This window comes from Notamacropus eugenii, chromosome 5 (assembly GCF_028372415.1).
Source record: "Notamacropus eugenii isolate mMacEug1 chromosome 5, mMacEug1.pri_v2, whole genome shotgun sequence".
In the NCBI taxonomy this organism is placed as follows: Eukaryota; Metazoa; Chordata; class Mammalia; order Diprotodontia; family Macropodidae; genus Notamacropus; species Notamacropus eugenii.
The window spans coordinates 17,750,530-17,767,053 of record NC_092876.1 but is presented as its reverse complement, the minus strand read 5'-3'; the positions used below and the strand labels follow the sequence as shown (position 1 = coordinate 17,767,053).

The window sequence follows — 16,524 nt, the reverse complement described above, 5'->3', positions numbered from 1 at the left end:
GGAAGCCGAGGCCACCCCCCAGTGACCTGGACGGAGACGTTGGGGTGACGGCCCCACTTCCGCGGAGGGAGGCAGACGGCGCCCCAGGTTCCAGAAGGGGTCTGCTGGCGCGGGGCTCCCAAGGTCACCCGTGGTGCGCCTGGCCCACCGGGGTCCGTTGGGGGGTCTGATGTTTCGGGGGTCAGGCCAGGGCCCCAGGGCTGTGACCCCTGCAGTCGCACTGCACGTCAGGGCTGGGGGAGACCGGGCCTCGCGACCGGCCTGGGGGGGGGCGTGCTGCGCCCCCGACCCTGGAGACCTCTGGGGTCCATTCGCTCAAAGGCTTCCTAAGCCGGGGAGGCCCTGGCAGGGAGGCGGTGTAGACCCGGGGCAGGCCCCCAGGGGAGACCCAGGGCCGGGGGACAGCAGGGGGTGCAAAGCCGGACAAAACCCGACACTCGGCTCGAGACACCACGCGCTTTATTCTCTCCTGGGGGCTCGGCGGCCCCGCCCCTCCCGCCCTCAGCCAATCAGGAGGGCGCTGGGCGGAGTCTGCGGGGCGGGCCGACGTCCGGAGAGAAGAGCAGGATATGTGCGTCTGGGCGGGGCTGAGGGGCTCGGAGTGCCCCCAAAGGAGGGCGGGGGATGGGGGGGAGTGTGGGGGGTGGGGGCGGGTCACAGCGCGTCCGCGCCAGCCTCCCCCTCCACCTTGCGTTTCTGCTTCTCCATCACCTCCTCCAGCTCCGACAGCTTCTCCGAGTCCTGGGGCGAGATGGGGGGAGGGAGCTGGGGACCCCGTTCCCCTCCCCCCGGGACCCCGCCATCGGGAGCTCTGCCCCCCCGGGACCCCGCCATTGGGAGCTCTGCCCCCTCCCCCCCGGCCTCCTTCCCCCCCCGGGACCCCGCCATCGGGAGCTCTGCCCCCTCCCCCGGGACCCCGGCATCGGGAGCTCTGCCCCCTCCCCCGGGACTCCGCCATCGGGAGCTCTGCCCCCTCCCCCCCGGCCTCCTTCCCCCCCGGGACCCCGGCATCGGGAGCTCTGCCCCCCTGGGATCCCCGGCATAGGGAGCTCTGCCCCCTCCCCCCCGGCCTCCTTCCCCCCCCGGGACCCCGCCATCGGGAGCTCTGCCCCCTCCCCCGGGACCCCGGCATCGGGAGCTCTGCCCCCTCCCCCGGGACCCCGGCATCGGGAGCTCTGCCCCCTCCCCCCCGGCCTCCTTCCCCCCCGGGACCCCGCCATCGGGAGCTCTGCCCCCTCCCCCGGGACCCCGCCATCGGGAGCTCTGCCCCCCTGGGATCCCCGCCATCGGGAGCTCTGCCCCCCTGGGATCCCCGGCATAGGGAGCTCTGCCCCCTCCCCCGGGACCCCGGCATCGGGAGCTCTGCCCCCTCCCCCGGGACCCCGCCATCGGGAGCTCTGCCCCCCTGGGATCCCCGCCATCGGGAGCTCTGCCCCCCTGGGATCCCCGCCATCGGGAGCTCTGCCCCCCTGGGATCCCCGCCATCGGGAGCTCTGCCCCCCTGGGATCCCCGGCATAGGGAGCTCTGCCCCCTCCCCCGGGACCCCGGCATCGGGAGCTCTGCCCCCTCCCCCGGGACCCCGGCATCGGGAGCTCTGCCCCCTCCCCCGGGACCCCGCCATCGGGAGCTCTGCCCCCTCCCCCGGGACCCCGCCATCGGGAGCTCTGCCCCCTCCCCCGGGACCCCGGCATCGGGAGCTCTGCCCCCCTGGGATCCCCGCCATCGGGAGCTCTGCCCCCCTGGGATCCCCGGCATAGGGAGCTCTGCCCCCTCCCCCGGGACCCCGCCATCGGGAGCTCTGCCCCCCTGGGATCCCCGGCATAGGGAGCTCTGCCCCCTCCCCCGGGACCCCGGCATCGGGAGCTCTGCCCCCTCCCCCGGGACCCCGCCATCGGGAGCTCTGCCCCCCTGGGATCCCCGCCATCGGGAGCTCTGCCCCCCTGGGATCCCCGCCATCGGGAGCTCTGCCCCCCTGGGATCCCCGGCATAGGGAGCTCTGCCCCCTCCCCCGGGACCCCGCCATCGGGAGCTCTGCCCCCTCCCCCGGGACCCCGGCATCGGGAGCTCTGCCCCCTCCCCCGGGACCCCGCCATCGGGAGCTCTGCCCCCTCCCCCGGGACCCCGCCATCGGGAGCTCTGCCCCCTCCCCCGGGACCCCGGCATCGGGAGCTCTGCCCCCTCCCCCGGGACCCCGGCGTCCGGTCCGCACTCACCTCCAGCATGGCTTGGTGCACGGTGACTTGGCTGTAGACCCGGGCCCCCTCCTCTGGGCTCACTGCCTGCAGCTCGTCCTTCTTTAGCGAGAAGAGCTGAGCGCCGGTGAGGACGCCCAGAGCACGCACGGTCCTAGCCGAGGGATGAGGGAGGGGCGAAGTTGGTCAGAGCCCCCCAGACCGCCCCGACCCCGGTCCGGCCTAACCATCCCCTGAACAAAGACCCGGGCGTCCTGAGCCCCGCGGACTTGGCAGCCCCGAGTTCCCAGCCTCCGCCATACCCCAGCGCCAGGTCCTCCTGCTGGTCACTCGGGTCCCAGGAGACTTCAGATAAGGAGATGGCCCTTCTCCAGCCTCCTGAGTCCCAAGCTCCCTGCTGTGGGCACTCACCCGGGGCTGAAGCCCTTGGCCTCAAGCCAGGCGCGGACCTGGGGGGCTGGGGAGCGGGGGCTGAGCGGGACCTCGGGGCCCAGGCGGACGGCACTGGGCACCCGACTGGTGCTCCGGGGGCTCCGGGGACCCTGGGCCAGCCGGGCCTGCAGCTCCTCGTTGATGATCAGCATGTGCGCGAACTTCTCTGCCGGATGTTGTGGGGGTAGAGAGAGGAGGGCAGGGTTGGGGGACCCCCGGAACCCAGACCCAAACTCCCCGCTACCCCCTCACCCCCAATCCAGGACGCTGGAAGGCCCTGGACTCAATGAGTCAGGAACATGAGAAAAAGTAGATCCACAGAATGCTGCCTCAGCCACAGTGTGGTCTTTGTGACCCTGGCCAAATCACTCTGTGACCCTCAGGTTCCTAATCTGCAAGGTGAGTGGGCTGGACTGGGTGACCTCAAGCTCACATTGGCATAGTGCTCTCAGATTCACAAAAGCTTTCCCTTTCAGGACCCTCATTTTGTGTATGGGTGTGGGTTGGAGGTGGGAAGTTACAAGGGTAATCATTCCCATTTTACAGATGAGGAAACGGACTCAGGGAGGGTGAGTGATCTATCTAGGGTCACAGGAAGCACCAGACAGATTCCAAGCCATGGTTCTCCTGTCTCCAAGTCCAGGGCTTGTCCACAGTGACATATAGAGTACCAGACACAGCAAAAAGGGAGGAGCGATGGCAGGTTTAGCTGTCCAAAGAGGCTCGGAAGCCCAAAACAAAGAAATAGGAGAAAGGGCCCCTATCCAGGGCTGTGACCAGAGCCCCAGACCTCTCCCTCCCCACCCCAAGCAGGGTCCTCAGGGATCAGAGCCTGGGAAGGATTGAGACCCAGATCTTTGGCCTCCCCCCACCCCCAGGCAAATACAGAGACCCACATAATAGATGGAAAAAGAGAGAGAGAGAGATCCAAGAGAAGACAGGTGTGCAGAGACAGGCATGGAGGGAGCTTGGCAAAGTCAGAGAGACCAAGGCTCCTGAATAAGGCTTTCTAGGAACACTCCTTGATGGGAGCATTGGAGAGACCTGCAGGTGCCCACCCACCGGCCACCCACATACCCTTCTCCCCAGCATCCAGGTCCAGGCTGTCCATGCTGCCCCAGGGGGGCCTGAGAGGGGCTGGAGCCAGGGGTGGGGGAGGGGTCCTCTGGTCCTGGAGGAATAAGGAAGTTAAGGGGGGCGCCTCAGGCACTCCTCAGGGACTCAGGCTTCCTTCCCCTGCCCCCGCTCACCAGTGCCCTGGCAGGGCTGGGTTTTCGGCTTGGAGGCCCCTGATGTGCAGTGAGAATGTTGTAAGGGACGTAACCCTGATGTCCCTGAAGGTCCCGAACCTTCCACCATTTCCGGGCATCATCTAGGACCTGTTTTTGCAGGGAGGGGAAGCAGACACAGACTCAAGAATTCTGTATGAGGCCCTAACCTCTCCTTTATTCCTTCCTTCATTAACTTACCAGCTCCTTCAGATGTCAGGGCCCTAGGCACTGTATGGAGCACCAGAGACGGACAAAGGCGAGGCCCTGCTCTCTGAGCTCAGAGGTGACCCCTTGAAAGTCCTCCTCCTCCAAGAAGCCCCCCCACGAGTGCTCTCCTCTCCTCTACTTAGTTTCCATTTATTTCTCTGTGCCCAGGTGGCAACTGCCCCCTCCCCAGTGTAAGCCCCTTGAGGGCAGGACCTAATACAGCCATTCAACGTCTTGTTATCCTTGGGCAGCCACACAGACAACACATAGCAGCAAATAACCAGGAGCCATGCAGCTGGGGACCACCCAACCAGCTTTGTGACAGAGGGATGTAATGAAGAGGGGTGGGGAAGATGAACTGGGGAGAGGGAACGAAAGGCCAGATAGAAAGAGGGGACAAGGTGGTGGTACAGGCCCACAGAGTACAGGAAATGAAAGACTGTGAAGTCAGTCCTGGACCTTGTAGCCATGGGGAGCCATTGATGGCATTATGGGAGAGGAGGCCCATGAAAGGAAGGAAGGAATCAGGCTTTGCAAGGACAGACTAGCTAGGAACTGGTTATAACCCTGCAGGCAGGAGATGGCCTGATCTCATGGGTCTGGGGGCTGTGCAAGTGCAGAGGTGATCGATGGGAGATACGGTAGGTAGAAATAAGCCTTGGCCACTGAGGCAGAGAGGGTGACCAGGAGGATGGCTACGGGGTCAGTCTGAGGGGTGGAGAGGGAAATGTTCAGGGCCTATCCAGAGGCCAGATGTCCAGCAGGCCAGGAAAAATGGGGAACTGGAGTGCCAGAGGGAGGTCCCAGCAGGACTTGTGGATCTGAGGGGCCCCCTGCCAAGAGGTGGTCACTGGAACCACCTCATCACCCGGGGAGAGAGTGGAGAAGGCGAATGTTGGTGTGAAAGTGGCAGAGGACGACCACCAGATGGTACCAGTGTTGAGAGGACAGGGAGAAGGGGGAAGGGAGGACTCCCCTTAAGGGACTGAACCGAAGGCTCCATAGGAGAAGGAAAGCTGAAAGCATCTCCAAGGAGGGGGATGACGGGAGCAAGGTCTTGGGGGTGGTGGTGTAGGGGGCTAGCTTTTCGCAGGAGGGAGGCCCAGAACCTCTCCCAGTGCCAGGCACTTGTGTCAGGATGCTGAAGGAGTGGAGGGTATCTCTGCCTCCATCTACCCCTTTCTATCTATGCCTCATCTCTCTGTTTCCCTCTACTCCCCATCCTGCAGGCCCCAGATTTTGGTCACCTCTAGCAGGTCTCCTCGCCGGACAGAGAGTTCGCTGCCATTCCGGGCCTGGAAGTCATAGTTACAGAGAACCCACTTCCCTGGGACCCTTGGCTCGGGTTCGGATTCCAGTCCTGGCCCTGGCTCCAGCTCTGAGTCTGGTTCTGCATGACTGAGAGGGAGTGTGGGGAAGGGGTCAGAGGGAAGCTGCCTCACCCAAGGGAGAGGGGGCAGGTGTGTATGGGAGAATGGGATGGGGGAAAAGTAGGGGGGCAGGGAGGCAGGTACTAGGGGGCAGAAGGGCGGGAGAGAGAAAACTAGGCTGACACAGAGCCCCAGAAACAGAGACACAGACCAACAAAATGTGAGAGACAGATACAGAGCTACTGACAGACACAGAGAAAGATTGACAGGAGAGACTAAGAGAGGGGATAGAGAGACAGTGGGAGAGATAAGAGGCAGAGACATGGAAATGGGAAGGAGGAAAGGAGGGGGAGGGGGGGGAGAGAGAGGGAGAGAGAGAGAGAGAGAGAGAGAGAGAGAGAGAGAGAGAGAGAGAAAGAGGAGAGAGGAGAGAGGCAAAATAGACTAGAGAGATGGAGAGGTAGGGAAAGAAAGAAGGGAAAAATGAAGAGGGAAGGAGAGAGAAGGAGAAAGTAAGAGGGAAGGAGATGGAGAGGGAGAGATGGATGAAGGAGAGGGAGTGAGAGGAAGGAAAGATGAGAGAGGGAGGGAAGGAAAAAGAGAGGGGGAGAGAGAAAGAAAGAGAAAAAGAAAAGAAGAAAGAAAGGAAAGAAAGGAAGAGACAGGTAGCAGATGTGGAGACTGGGCAGGTATGTGCTCCCAGGGCTGTGTGGGGCAGGGGGAGGGGTGGGGCCTAGCCCCACCCAATCCTACCTGTGCAAGGGAGGGGGGGTCTTCAGGGCCTCGGCCCCTCCCTGTTCAGGGCTGACAGCTCCGGGGTCCAGTCCCTGCAGAGCCCGCTTCTGCCCCCTCCATTGCGCAGTCCTCCCCTTATCTTTGATTTTCCTGCTTCCCTAACCCACATGATCCCCAGTGTCTGGGCCCCTCTGCCCCATGAGCCCCAGCATCCTGGCCCCTTGATTCTCCGTTCCCTGAAGTGGATTCTTCGCAGACCTAGTGAGACCCTGGTACCTTGATCCCTTTCCCCTGTTGCAGCTGCGCCCATTGGGCAGCTCATCCTCCTCTTCCCTTTCCACAAATCTCCTGACCCCTCTGTCTCTGTGTGTCTCTGTACATGTGTGTTTCTTCTGCTGCCTGTCTCCATTTCTGTGAGTCAGTCTGTCTGCCTGTATTCATCTCTGTCCCAACACCTCCCTGGTCACCCTCCCACCCAACTCCATCTCTGCCTGTGTTCCCAGTCCAATGCTCCCATTCCTTGTGTCTGTATCCCTCCCGCATCCCCCCAGCCTATCCCCCTCTCCCCGTCCTCTCACCACCTCACCCACCTGCAGCCCCCACCCCAAACCCAGAAAGGGACACAGAGAGGGACAGTCAGAGACAGACACAGAGAGACAGAGACAGGTGTTTAGAGCTTCCAGGACTCCTTTCCTCAGCCCAGAGCCACCCCTCCCAGGGTCTCCATCCCCACCAGGCCCCCCACTTCCTTCCCTACCCCCAGCCAGGGCCCATCTTCAGACTCACCCATTGACCTCGATCTGTGGGGCTGATTGCTAGGAGGGAGAGAAGAGGAGATTGGTGGGAGGGGAACCAGGCTCATGTCCTGTCCCTGCCCTGGAGCCCTCCAAAGCACCACAGAATCTCAATCTCAAGACCCTTTCTGGCCTGCCATGTCAAAGGTCAGATGGAGTCCTAGTTTCCCCATGCCTAAACTGAGCTATTTCCATGGGACTGCTGGATTTGAGAGGGCTTAGAGGTCACGGGGGGAGAATTCCTCCCTTAGATTGAACTGAGGCCCAGGAGAGGGGGCAGGGGCTCACCTGCCAGCGACGCCTTTCATGCTTGTGCTGGCCCTCCACGGGATCCTCCCAGGGCTGGCCCCCTGGGGCGCTGGGGGCTGGTTCCCAGCCACTGTAGAAGACTGGGATATAGGGGGTGCCATCCTCAGGGGGCAGCTCAAGCCTGTGGGATCAGAGAGGGAGGAGGTGGGAGTCACCTAAACCACTTAACTGCTGCCTGCCTCAGTTTCCTCAGCTGTAAAATGGGGATGGTAATGATCCCTCCCTCCCAGGGTGATTGTGAGGATATATGAGAACATTTGTAGCATGCTTTGCATGCCTAAAGTTTCTTGAAAGGCCTGCTGTGCCCCAGGCTGCTCAGGTGTTCACAGTGGGACTCCTCTCCACCCACTCAGCCTAGCCTCCAGTCTCAGCTCCCAAGTACCCGGCCTTGGTCCAAGCATCTCCCAGCGAAGTCCAGAGCTCGACCTCTCGGGCTGTCAGACTCTCTTTCAGCAGAGTCACGGCCTCTGCCGTCAGGCGAGGCTGCTGCACCGCCTGGGCAAAGCTGGGGCCACCGGTGGTGTCCACCACCTAGCATGGGACCAGAAGGAATGCCCTAGCCTGGACTTGGTCCACCTACCTCTTTGGATGGTCCTTTCCAGAATTCCCCCCTGGAGGTCTGACCACCCCCCTCCCACTTCAGGGCCCCCTCACCATCTGCAGCGGACCCAGCAGGAAGTGAAGGAGCTCTGGGGCAGAGGGGTCTGTAATGTTGGAACGGAGGCGGGCCTGGGAGATGGGGGAGAGGAGCGTCTGGGTTAGCTGCTCTCAGATACCAGGGAGTGGGGTGCATTCCTGGCACAGCCCTGTAGACCAGGCCTCTGGGCCAAGGTCAGGTCCAGATAACTCACCAACAGGCTGAAGGAATACTTGATCTTTTGCAGAATGTCTGTGTACTCCTCCTCTGTGGGAGGCTTTGCTCGAAGGGTCAGGAGCCCCTCTGAGGGAGAGATAGGATGGGGGACAGAGAAGAGGGGAAGAGTCTTGGTGTGGTAGAAAGAGCCCTGAGTAATCAGTCGGGTCCACGTCCTATCTTAAGCAAATCCCTTCCTCCTTTCTGGGCCTCAGTTTCCCCATCTGTAAATGTAATGTAGCACTCTGCCAAGGTGGCCTTGGAAGGCCTATATATGGCAAGAGATGTAACTCCTTACTGCCAGTGACACTTTTGGAAAAGGAGACTGAGGTGAGAGAGGAGGAGAAGAAAGGAGAGGAAAGGAGACAGGGACAGAGGAAGGGGTGGGGGAGTAGGAGAGGAGAAAGGAACAGGTGAGGTCCAGTCTTTGAATGGTAGGGGGGAGGGGAATTCAGGGCCAGTGCGCCCCTCAGCATGCCCCCTAATGCCCGCCCTGGGCAGAGCCAGGATTTCCTCTTCCTCCCCAGACAAAGCTAGGAACGGTGCATCCGGCCCTATGCCCGGCCCGCTCCCGGTCTCTCTGACTGCCTTCATGATTGTTCCATCCCTCGCTCAGAATAGACATGTCGCCTCCAGGTCTGTGAGTGTTGTAGGTGGTGAGTGTTGGTTGGGAGAGGGCTGCCCAAATCCAAGCCCAAAGCCCTGCTTCTCATAGAGAGAAAGCAACCGCGGAAGGCGGCTTTTACCCTGAACCCCGAAAGAGTGTCTTGGGAGAAAAAAAGAAGAATGAGCTTGGAGGCCTGCCTGCCTACTAGGTGCCTGGCCTTGGGCTATAAGCGTTCTTCAAATCTTATATTTCATCATTCTCTTAGACTGCAAAAACCTTACAGGTCATGGCTAGCCTCTACTCCTTTGGAGACCAGAGAGCGCCAGGCTGGCTGAAGGCAGAGATCACAATGTCCCTTGGACGGGTCTGAGCTGCCTGTGCCCCAGGCTTGTCACCGCAGAGGGGAGGGGAATCACTGATTGTTCATTCTGTCCGCACTCTCGTGTGCTTGGTTCTGGGGGGTGGGTGTTGTGCGTACGTACGTATGTATGCGTGCCAACTGTACAGGTGTGTATGTATTTATATGCATGTGTGTTCTCGTGTGTGTATGTACATGTATTGTATATATTGTGTGTGTGCATGCATGCGTGTTGTGTGCATATATGTACTATGTGTAAATATGGATATGCATTGTGTGTACATGTGTATGCTTGCGTATTGTGTGTATATGTATGTGTACTGGGCGCATGGACAGGTGTATGTATCCGTGTTGTGTGGATGCATATGTGTATGTATGTGTTGCATGTATGTGTGTGTTAGGTGTATGTGTTGTGTGTATTTTGTGTATGTGTGTATATACATATATAGCAGGGGGGGGGAGGAACCGGACTGGGAAGTGGCCTCCCTCCCTCCCTCACCTCCGGCAGCTCTCCGGCGCACCCTGCGGCCCCGTTCCCGATGCTCCAGGACCCGGGAGGCCTCTGCAGATTTCTGCAGCTTGGCCACGAAGCTCTCGACATCATCCAGGATGTGGTTCAGGATGTCCTGCCAGCCCACAGGGGAGAGGGTGAGCATGGGAGGGGGTCCCTGCTTGGCCCCCGGGGCACTCCTCCCTTCCGAGGACACTCACCACGTTGCGCTCAGCTTCCAGACTTGCCAGCCCCAAAGCTGGCCTCTGGGTCCCTAGAGAGGACAGCCCAGTTCAGAGACAAAGAGCTGCCTAGCGCGCCTCCCTCCCTCCCTCTGTGACCAGGTATGGACGTGAGCGGCTCGCTTCCTAAGCATCTTTCACACCTCTGGGTGGCTCCTGTTTCCCTGGTCAGACTGGTTTCCTGTGGGCAGGGCCATGTCTCCTGTCTCTGACTGGGGGCTCCCCAAGAAAGAGGCCCACACGGGATGGGGGCACTGTGAGGGAAGGAAGGCTGCTTCTTCCCCTTTCCCTTCAATGCCCCCCCTTCCCAGGCTTTCACCTTCCTTCTCCTCGGGGATGGCTTCCTTGGCCAGTGGTCCCAGCAGGTGTTCCCGGGGAGCGATGACCACACGAGTTGAAGGCCGACGTCGGAAGGGGGTGTCTGCAGGCCCAGGGCTGGGGGTGCGGTTCAGCTCCTCCTGGGTGGCCCTGAGGAGCAGGGTGAACACAGGGGCTGGATCCTCCAGCTCAGACTCACTTTCCTCTCCCACCATATCCTGCTCCCCATCCACCTTAGGGCGGCTGCACGCCGGTCTCCACTGCCTGATCGCTGGGCTTGTAGGGCCCCATGAATGTCCTCTCGGATCAGCTCTGCCTGCCAAGGGGAGACAATTTGGGAGATGTGACTCCCCCTGCCCTGAGTCCTTTCCTCAGAGGACCTGTCCTCTCTAAAGCCACAATGAAGGAGCTCACCAGAGACTGGAGGATAGAGAGGGCCTGGGGGAGGAGGCTGGGGCCCTAGTTTGGGCTCTCCTTTCTGCCCCTCTTTCCCCTCAGTCTCCCTTACTGGCTCCCTCACTTTATCCCGGCTCCATGCCTGCCTCCCTTTCTCCTCCTGCCTTTCTCTGTCCCGTCCGTCTTTGGGTTGGTCATCCTCAGCTTCTACTAGTACTCCCACCAAGACCCTGTGGGCTCCTGCCAGTCAGGGGGCCCTCCTCTGGGGCACCTCCCCCCAGCATCCTCATGGCCTCCCCTTCCCTTCCTCTTCCTTGCTGGTCCCCCCCCCCCCCCAGCCTCTTATTGTCCAGCAGCTCTGGGAGCAGTCCTTTCCTGCATCATATGGGCCAGCGGGAGCCTGGGCCCAGCACCTCCTTACCCCAACTCGGAGGCCCTGGAAGTAGTGGACATCGGGCTGGGGCCGGTCAGGCTCCTGACACACCAGGAGGAGGAGGGCTTGTGTCTGGCCTGGGGGGAACACGGCCTCACATCGGAGAATGGAGTCCAGGGCGTAAGACTCCAGCTGTTCCTGTGGGGGGAAAGGGGACACAGGCAGGGCTGCCCACCCACCCAGGACCCCCATGGAGGGGGCATCTCTTAGGGGGTGCCAGTCTGTTTCATTGCATTTCTTCTCCCCACTTCTGTCCCCTCTGATACCAAAAGTGCTTTGAGATCCTCCATGAACTTCTCTATGGGGAGAAAGTCAGGGCCAGAGAGCGGCAGGGTGGAGTGGACTCAGTGGAATTGGGACCCAGAACCAACACTGAATCCCTCCTTCCTCTCCTGACCTTGGAGTCCACGTCCAGAAGCTTCACGTTTCCCGAGGACACTTGTAGCAGCATCTCCTGGGTCCAGATCCGGCCCTGGGCATCCATAGCAGACAGTTTCCTTGAAGCGTCCTCCACCGTGTGGACCCCGTCCTCTTCCCCCAAGCAGAAGGTCACCAGGTGCTGGGGGAAAGGGAGGCAGGTGAGGCCCAGACACTGACTCTTGACTCATTCCGGTCCCTCAGACCCACGAGACTCACGTTGACTGCGTACTGGGATACGTCTGCCATGATCACGGTGGAGTATTTCTTCCTTTGCTCTGGGGCCAGAAAGAGGGAAACTGAGGAAAAGATAATTCACCTCTCCTCCCACTAAGCTCCAATTCCCCTTCTTAGAATCCTTCCTTCACTGCCAATGAGGAGGCTCCTTGGCCTGGAAGGGACCTTAGGACCACTGACTTGCAGCTGAGGCAGTGACTATGGAGGCTGTCTATTCTGCCCCCTCCCCATTTTACAGACAAGGAAACTGAGGCCCACAGAGGAGAGGGTATCCATCCACCTCCAAAGGGGCAGGGCTGAGATTTGAACCCAGGCCTTCCATTCAATCTCCTTCACTACCTTCAGGAACCCTCCCCTCGGCCTGGTATGTGTGTGTGTTTGGGGGGTGGGCTAGGTTCTGGACAGTTTTTTAACTGGCCAAGGCCAAGCACCGGGCCCCTGGCCCACAACCCAGCAGGGACCCAAGAATCCTGAGATCCCTAGCCCAGCCTCCATCCCAACCTGGGCTGTCAGTTGGGGTCTTCTCCCAGCACTCCCAGGGACATCAGTCCCTCACTCACCATAGATGGACTTGGCACTGGGCTTGGGGGCTGCAGTGGGCCTGAGGAGGAGGGTCAGAGGGTCACCGAGTGAAACCTCTCAGGTCCCCTCTTCCCCTGGCCCAGAGTCCCAACGCTGAGTGGCAGAAGTGGAAGAAGGGAGGGGATATGGAGGGGGGAGAGGAAGAAGGGAGGATGGAGGGTCAGGAGGCTCCCAGCCTTGGGGGAGACCGGGGCTCTAGAAGACACTCACCCTGCTGGGCTGGTCATCATGCTGCCAACTCAGAAGTGGGGGCTTCCAGCCTGGGGAGAGGAGAGGCCTGAGGTGGGAGACACGGGGACCTAAGTAGCCCCAAGGAATCTGGGATTTGGGAGCTCTTTGGTCGACCCTGGGGCTTTGAAATGCCTGGGTGTCTATGCACCTGGGGTCCAAGACACTGAGGTCCTTCAGGGGGTGGGAGCTGAGGAATGCCTGGGTCTGGGGACTGAACGCCAGCTTCCTGAAGAGTTGGCCACGGAGCAGGATGCTGGGGTCTCTGTCTTGGGGCTTACCCGGACGATGTCCTGTCCTGGCAGATGTTTGGGAGACAGAGCCTCCCGGGTCACAGCAGGCTTAGGCCCTGGTCCCAGAGGGAGAGAGAACCCAGGTGCCCCACCTCCCCCCACATACCTAAGCCTTCACTTGGTGGGGTGTGGTCCTGGGAGGCGGAGCTGAAATGTTCAGCCAGTGCTAGCTGAAGTTCAGGGACCAGGGTCCTTAAGGGAGGTGGAGACCAGGGGATCAGGATGCCTGGGTCGTTGGAAGGAAAAGACCAAGTGGTTCAGGTGCCCGGGAACAGTGGAAGGGAGGGCACTCCAGGGGCCCTGAGCCTGTGGTTGGCTTTGGGTGTGACCGAAACTGAGCCCTCTCTCCCTCCCTCCCTCAGTCCCTGCTTCCTCCTCCTCCCTTGCTCTCCTCCCTCCTTACACGCCCAGGTACACCTAAGACGGAAAAACCTAGGTCTGGGAGAGAGACCAGATCTCTGAGCCGCTAATACCGCCTATACCACCTCCGACTCCGGGGCTTCGACTGGAGGATGCTTGGAGATCATTAAATCTCACCTGCTCCCTCCTTCTGATGAACCCCACCCCTCACAGGGCTGGGTGAGAAGATTAGTTTGTGAGCCTTCAAGTGCTGAGGAAATGGGAGTCAGGATTATTTTACAGAGGGGGAACTGAGGTTCAGAGAGGAGCAGGTACTTCTGAGGTTGCTTCTCCCTCAAATCAAGAAACTTGAACACTGCTAGGTCTGCCCCTTCCATGCTGTGGGTCCTTGGGTAAATCTCCCTGCTCAAGAACTCAGTCAACATGGGGTAGGGGCCTTCGATGTGTGGGCCTGACCTGGGTTCCCACATACCTTCAAGGGGCTGCCATCCTCCAGGAGGGCAGAAAAGCATAAGGGACAATATTCATGAAGGAACAGAATATTAGGTGAGTTCAAGCAGTCGAGTGCCCCGGGGAGGGGGCACAGGGATGGGTAGGAGGTGACCTGAGCCTAAGATGAAGAAGTGTGGAGGGATGGCATTCCAAGTAGGGGTCACAGCCCAGGCAAAGGCCCAGAGGTGGCCAATAGCATGTACTTGGGAAACAGCTAGTGGGCCAGGTTGGCTGAAAATAATGCAAAGCCAAAGTGAGAAGCAGAGATTTTGTGTTCAAGGCTCTGTAAAGCAAGTGTTTATGAGGTGCTCACTACTACGTGCCAGGCACTGCGCTAAGCACGGGGAGTCTACAGCTTGCTCCGCCCCCTCCAGACTCCCCAGTTTCTCTCCTTTTGTTGAAGCCCAAAGCCCTGCTCTGACCAGGTAACTCCACTGCTCAAGCACTCTCTGTGGCTCCCTCGTTGCTCCTGGTCCTCTGGCGGGGTTGCCCCACCTCGGTTCTTCGACTCAGGGGCCCTCTCCCCCTCAAGCTCCCACGGCACATGCATTTGCTTCTCTGGGTCTGAGAGGCGCCCAGGCTGGAGCAGGTGTCAGATGCAGGACCCCCCCCTCCACACACACACACATAACAAAGACAGCTGCCCCAAGTGGGAGGGGCTGCCTCAGCTGGAAGGTCTTTGGAGGGAGGGGCAGCCCAGGCTGAGCTTGGTGCTGGAGACCCCTCCCTTCTCCAGCCCAGTGGGAGCCTGGGTCCCCTGGTTAGCCTGAGCCCGGGAATGGGGGCAGGGGAAGGCTGGAAGCTGGGTGGAGATAAGAGGAACCGGCCTGGCCAGCTGGGGAGAGGCTGTGAGCAGGGAATGCCAAAGTTGGCCCTGTTTGTTCACAGGGAGGGGAGGCCCAGGGTGGCAGCCAGTTTGGCCGGTACGTGGACAAAGGGCGGAAGGGCAGGGGCTGGGGACTGAGGCAGTCAAGGTGGAGGATATGGCTCAAGTTCCTCTCCTGCTGGCCCCCTCCCCCACACACCCTCTATCCTCCCACTCCCAGTCTTCTTAAGTCAGCTGGTGGATCATGTCTGGAGGCAGGAAGGCCTGAGTTCAAATCCAGCCTTAGACACTTCCTAAAATGAGAATACTAACCCATCCCAGGGCTGCCATGAGGATCCAATGAGATAAACTGTAAAATAGCTCAGTGCCTGGCACACAGTAGGCGCTGCCGTTATCTTCTCTCCCCAGTGCCTGGTACACAGTAGGTGCTGCCATTATCATCTCTCCCCAGTGCCTGGCACACAGCATCTTGCCCAGTGCCTTTACTTTACAAATAAGGAAACAGGGGCCCAGAGAGGGAAGTCATTGCCAGTGAAGATCCACACCCAGGGTTTGCATGCTCAGTTCCACTCCATCTGACTCCAGAGGGGTACTTTGGAGGGCATCCTCCTTGGAGTTCTCACAATAAGCCTCAGTTTCCCCCACCATGAGGTGAGGGTATGTGAGGCAGTGTCTGAAGGGGCCTTTCCAGCTGAGTCTCCCAAGTCCTAACCAGAAATGTGCCATTAAGCCTCTCCTCTCTGGACCTCAATTTCCCATTTTGTAAAATGAAGTTGGACCTGGGGGCCTTGGGCTGCCCCAGGGCCTGACCCTCTGGGCAGGTGCCCTGAACACCAGGCCAGACAGCTGTCCTATTCTTTGCCCTCATAGTACTATCAACTCTTGGTGGGCTTGTGGTCCATTGTGCCCAACAGATCTTTTTCAGACAGCCGCCATTGACCTATCCCTCTCCCGCACTCCCCTTCTGGCCATGGTTAAAGCCTCAGCTTAGGGTGTTTTCTTTCCCCTCTTCTCTGCCCACCTGACTTTCCCAAGGTCTTCTAGCTCCAGACTTGGGATCCCTGAGCTCAGGGGATCCAGGTCATGGTTTCAATGTGTGGAGATCCTTTTGGCTCCTGATTTATAGCAAGCATGTCTGCCTGTCATCCTGCCCAGGTCTGTTCCATCTGCCCATCTGATAAGTGGGGTGTCCCTGCGACTGTCAGAACATGGGCCAAGGGAGGGCCTCCTACAGATGAGAGCTGTTTGGGGGTTGGGGGGGTTTGGGCTGAAGCTGAAAGAGCCTGGGCAAAGAGGGCTGGCTGGGGGAGGGGGCAGAAGTCCAGTGGGAGGGGCTGGCTAGGGGAAGGATCTTATTTATGGGCCAGAGAGGGCCTGACTGGCTGCTTTCTGGAGGATGTAAGCTCCTTTCATTTGACAGACAAGGACCCCAAGGCCCAGAGAAGGGAAGACAAGTGGAAGTGGGAGGGGGCAATCCAGATCCCCAGCCCTCTCCCCAAGGCACCCTGCTTGCCCACACAGGAGAGAAAGGCCAACTCTGGAAACTCATCGCCCAAGATGCCTCCAAAGGTGCCATCTGACCTCGGCGACAAGTCACTGCACATGGAGGGTTGGGGCATGTGGTGGGGAGGGGCTGGGCCACAGCACTGTTGATTCAGGCATATTTGAGGGAGGAAATGCCTAGGAGAGTGGGCTGAATGTGCTATAGACTGCTGGGCCAGGAGGAAATCCCGGCAGATCCCCAAGCTGGCCAACAGGCCCTGCATGGACCAACAGGCAAGATGGTGGAAGTGTCCTGGCCTCCCGGTGCCCACCTCCAGGACTGAGGAGCTGAGTCTAATGACCTAATGGGCTGAGTTTCGTTTAGGCCAATGGTGGCTGCCTAACTTCCAGGGTCATCCCCTCTCAATCCATCCTTAAATAAACAGCCAACCCCCCCTCACCTGGCCTCTGCCTTATGTCTGGGGAACAAACATGACCACTGGCCAGAGGGGTGCATTTCTCCAGGCTTCCACTGCATGCTTTGGTTTCCCATCTTCCTAGTCCAAGGCTTTTTCAAAGTCTAGACCAAGGGGCCTTAA

The 16,524-nt window shown here is 59.9% G+C and overlaps 1 protein-coding gene and 1 long non-coding RNA gene across 7 annotated transcripts; one reads left to right on the top strand and one right to left on the bottom strand.

The window, feature by feature from the left end:
• Window positions 1–442: 442 nt before the first annotated feature.
• On the bottom strand, window positions 443–13,009 carry EPS8L1 (EPS8 signaling adaptor L1). Of its 3 annotated transcripts, none has more exons than XM_072607597.1 (21): window positions 12,872–13,009; window positions 12,455–12,504; window positions 12,223–12,263; window positions 11,645–11,703; window positions 11,406–11,567; window positions 10,997–11,146; window positions 10,413–10,495; window positions 10,181–10,329; window positions 9,841–9,893; window positions 9,629–9,755; window positions 8,163–8,251; window positions 7,966–8,040; window positions 7,694–7,842; window positions 7,291–7,432; window positions 6,995–7,023; window positions 5,351–5,501; window positions 3,876–4,004; window positions 3,703–3,796; window positions 2,605–2,791; window positions 2,215–2,347; window positions 443–741 (listed from the first exon to the last, which is right to left on the bottom strand). In XM_072607597.1, the coding sequence occupies exons 2-21, from the start codon at window positions 12,472–12,474 to the stop codon at window positions 655–657; spliced, it is 2,109 nt and encodes a 702-aa protein (XP_072463698.1). In that variant the 5' UTR covers window positions 12,475–12,504; window positions 12,872–13,009; the 3' UTR covers window positions 443–654. The 3 variants fall into 3 exon arrangements, with proteins under 3 accessions (XP_072463698.1, XP_072463697.1, XP_072463699.1); XM_072607596.1 differs by lacking the exon at window positions 12,872–13,009 and adding an exon at window positions 12,754–12,868; XM_072607598.1 differs by lacking the exon at window positions 12,872–13,009 and adding an exon at window positions 12,624–12,751.
• On the top strand, window positions 9,755–16,385 carry LOC140503536 (uncharacterized). 4 transcript variants are annotated; one of them, XR_011966820.1, is made up of 3 exons: window positions 9,755–9,963; window positions 10,914–15,598; window positions 15,864–16,385. It is a non-coding gene; the product is annotated as an uncharacterized lncRNA (long non-coding RNA). The 4 variants fall into 4 exon arrangements; XR_011966818.1 differs by lacking the exon at window positions 9,755–9,963 and having other exon boundaries at window positions 11,454–11,586; window positions 11,901–15,598; XR_011966819.1 differs by lacking the exon at window positions 9,755–9,963 and having other exon boundaries at window positions 11,501–11,586; window positions 11,780–15,598.
• Window positions 16,386–16,524: the final 139 nt, after the last annotated feature.